This window comes from Echinococcus granulosus (assembly GCF_000524195.1).
Source record: "Echinococcus granulosus chromosome Unknown EG_S00202, whole genome shotgun sequence".
Classification (NCBI taxonomy): domain Eukaryota; kingdom Metazoa; phylum Platyhelminthes; class Cestoda; order Cyclophyllidea; family Taeniidae; genus Echinococcus; species Echinococcus granulosus.
In genome coordinates this window covers 35,718-37,903 of record NW_020170582.1, presented here as the reverse complement: position 1 = coordinate 37,903, position 2,186 = coordinate 35,718, and the positions used below count along the sequence as shown (strand labels likewise).

The 2,186-nt window shown below is 43.0% G+C and overlaps 1 protein-coding gene across 1 annotated transcript in view; it reads right to left on the bottom strand. All coding sequences in view use genetic code 11, as the record gives it.

Annotated features, from left to right (window-relative positions):
- Positions 1–2,186, bottom strand: part of EGR_10251 (hypothetical protein) — a gene marked incomplete at both ends in the record, with an annotated part of 15,250 nt that overhangs the window by 12,293 nt on the left and 771 nt on the right. Inside the window, one exon of the mRNA XM_024499500.1 lies at positions 427–599. Coding sequence (XP_024346086.1) covers positions 427–599 — 173 coding nt within the window. The remainder of the gene's footprint in view (positions 1–426; positions 600–2,186) is intronic.

Genomic DNA, 2,186 nt, shown 5'->3' with positions numbered 1-2,186 from the left:
CATTTTTTAATTAAAGCATTATTTATAATGGACTCTAAAACTGTTTATTGAAAAGAATTGGATACTGGACAGAGGAATTTGTTTGGAGGTAAAGTCAACCTTTAATTATATTTTCTTGACATGATAATATAGGGCACAAAAGGAGTATGTTAGAGACTCCTGCCGTGTATGCTTTTGTATCTTTTTGTAACTAGACCACTCTGCTGCGTTTAGACTCGCACGGGCACGAGAGCGACAACGTCTGGAGGGTAGGGTGCTGTTGGACACCGACTGCGGTACGGACATTCCCTCAATGTTCAGCCCTCTATGGTGTTGCCAACCTCTATCTCCTTGGTCACAAAATTATTGTTAAGGATAATTTCGTTTTCCGTATTACAGGCATATCTTGCTTCCTTCTTCATTTCCGTAAGGAATCTAAGGGGTTACTTGTTCAAGCAGAGAATTTAGGCCTAGAAGGTTTGTTTTGTTTGCTGCATAAAAAAAACAGCTAGTGCATTCGCTACCAGAGGTCATAAGGAAAAATTCTTTACCACGACTCATCTGTTTTACTGTTTCTCTTCTCACAACACTAATTGCTTTTATCTTTTTTCCTAATTCAACTGATTTTCTTTTTTAACCAGATTCGTCACATATGTGTGACGCATTCGCAGAGCCATTTGAGTGGGGTAGAATGTCGGTTTCGTAGGCGTAAAGTTGAGCACCATGGCCCGTTAATTGTTTATTTTGTGCTTTTTAGACTAACGACTGCTGTAACGCATTCAGTTTGCCATTCTTTATGCTCTGAACAGAAAAAATCATTGTTCAAATGCCAGTATCAAAGCAGTGCACGTTATCCAACAACTTGTCGGATCTGTACAGTAACTCAGGTTAATGAATGTTTGCTAATTGCGTGATTGCTACAATCCCGTGAGCTGGAGCACCAAAGTAGTAGTCATATTCTGATGCGGTCTTTTCAGTCAGAATTCTAAGCTATGGTGGCATAGGCTAAGTTTTGCTTCTTAATATTACTTGGTAAAATTGGAAAATGCTTAACAAAACTCAAACGGATTAATAAAAGAAGTCCTCCGATGTGACTAATCTTGGCCCCTCATTTTCTCTACTGACTCTTATTTCCCACGGAGGTGTCAGCCATTACTCGGAGAAATAGCAAGGGGCAATTCGGAGGATGTGGCAATACAGAACTTCCCCCATACTTCGGACGTTTGTGCTAAGCACTGTGGGCAGTGGGTTGCTTAAGCATTGCCAAAGATACACCCACTCGCTTCACAAACGTTGAAATGCGAAAAACATTCCTCATCACAAGTCAGTCCGACATCGGCCAGCCCACAAATTGCAAAACAAGTTATTGCAGTGTGGTAGGCCGGAAACGGTAGGAACCGTTTTGGTCATTTGATACTCAAGCAAGGGTGACTAACACGCCACAAGTTGTTCGTGAGTAGGCATCGCTTTCTACCACGTTTATTGGGGACGATTTGTCGAGTACATCTACTATCGCACACTTCCTAGTTGAACCCCGCCAGATTATTTACACGCATGTAGAAGAGCTGAAAGTACTGGTAACATAAATGACAGGAGACTTCTAACGAAGTTTCGCTAAATCCTGCAAATTGAATTGATCTCATGAGCAAGGGCCAAATCCTGTCCTACACCGGTGTCGTGGATAGGCCTTTACATGGTGGCAAAGTCAGAGTGGCATTTTTATCAAACTGGAACATCTGGCTCGAAAGTGGAGCCACTGAAGAACGCTTCAATGACACCACACTCCATAATGTGTGACCATGACCTCCAAGTTTATACTCACGACTGGCGCATATGTCATCTACTGGACCAGACACGCTTTATCAGGATGACAGCTAACGGTGGTGGTGAGTGCTTGCTTACAGTAGCACGTGAGGTGTGATGAACTGAATCTCCTCTAAATAAGGACGTGATGTGCACAATTCAAAGACGACTGCACGTCTTTCCGCCTGTGTCGAGCTCTGCAGTGGTATCCTAACGGTCATTCCCGTGAAGACACAGCTGTCACGTAGAATGCCTCATCTTGCAAGCACGATGAACGCGCAATACCTTGTGGGTTGGTGCACAAGAGATGAATCGTTCCATGTGTACGGCGAATCCATAATAGCACAATCGTTCGAGAATAATTGCGATTTCGAAAAGTGTATGCACACAGGGGGATAGGTCTG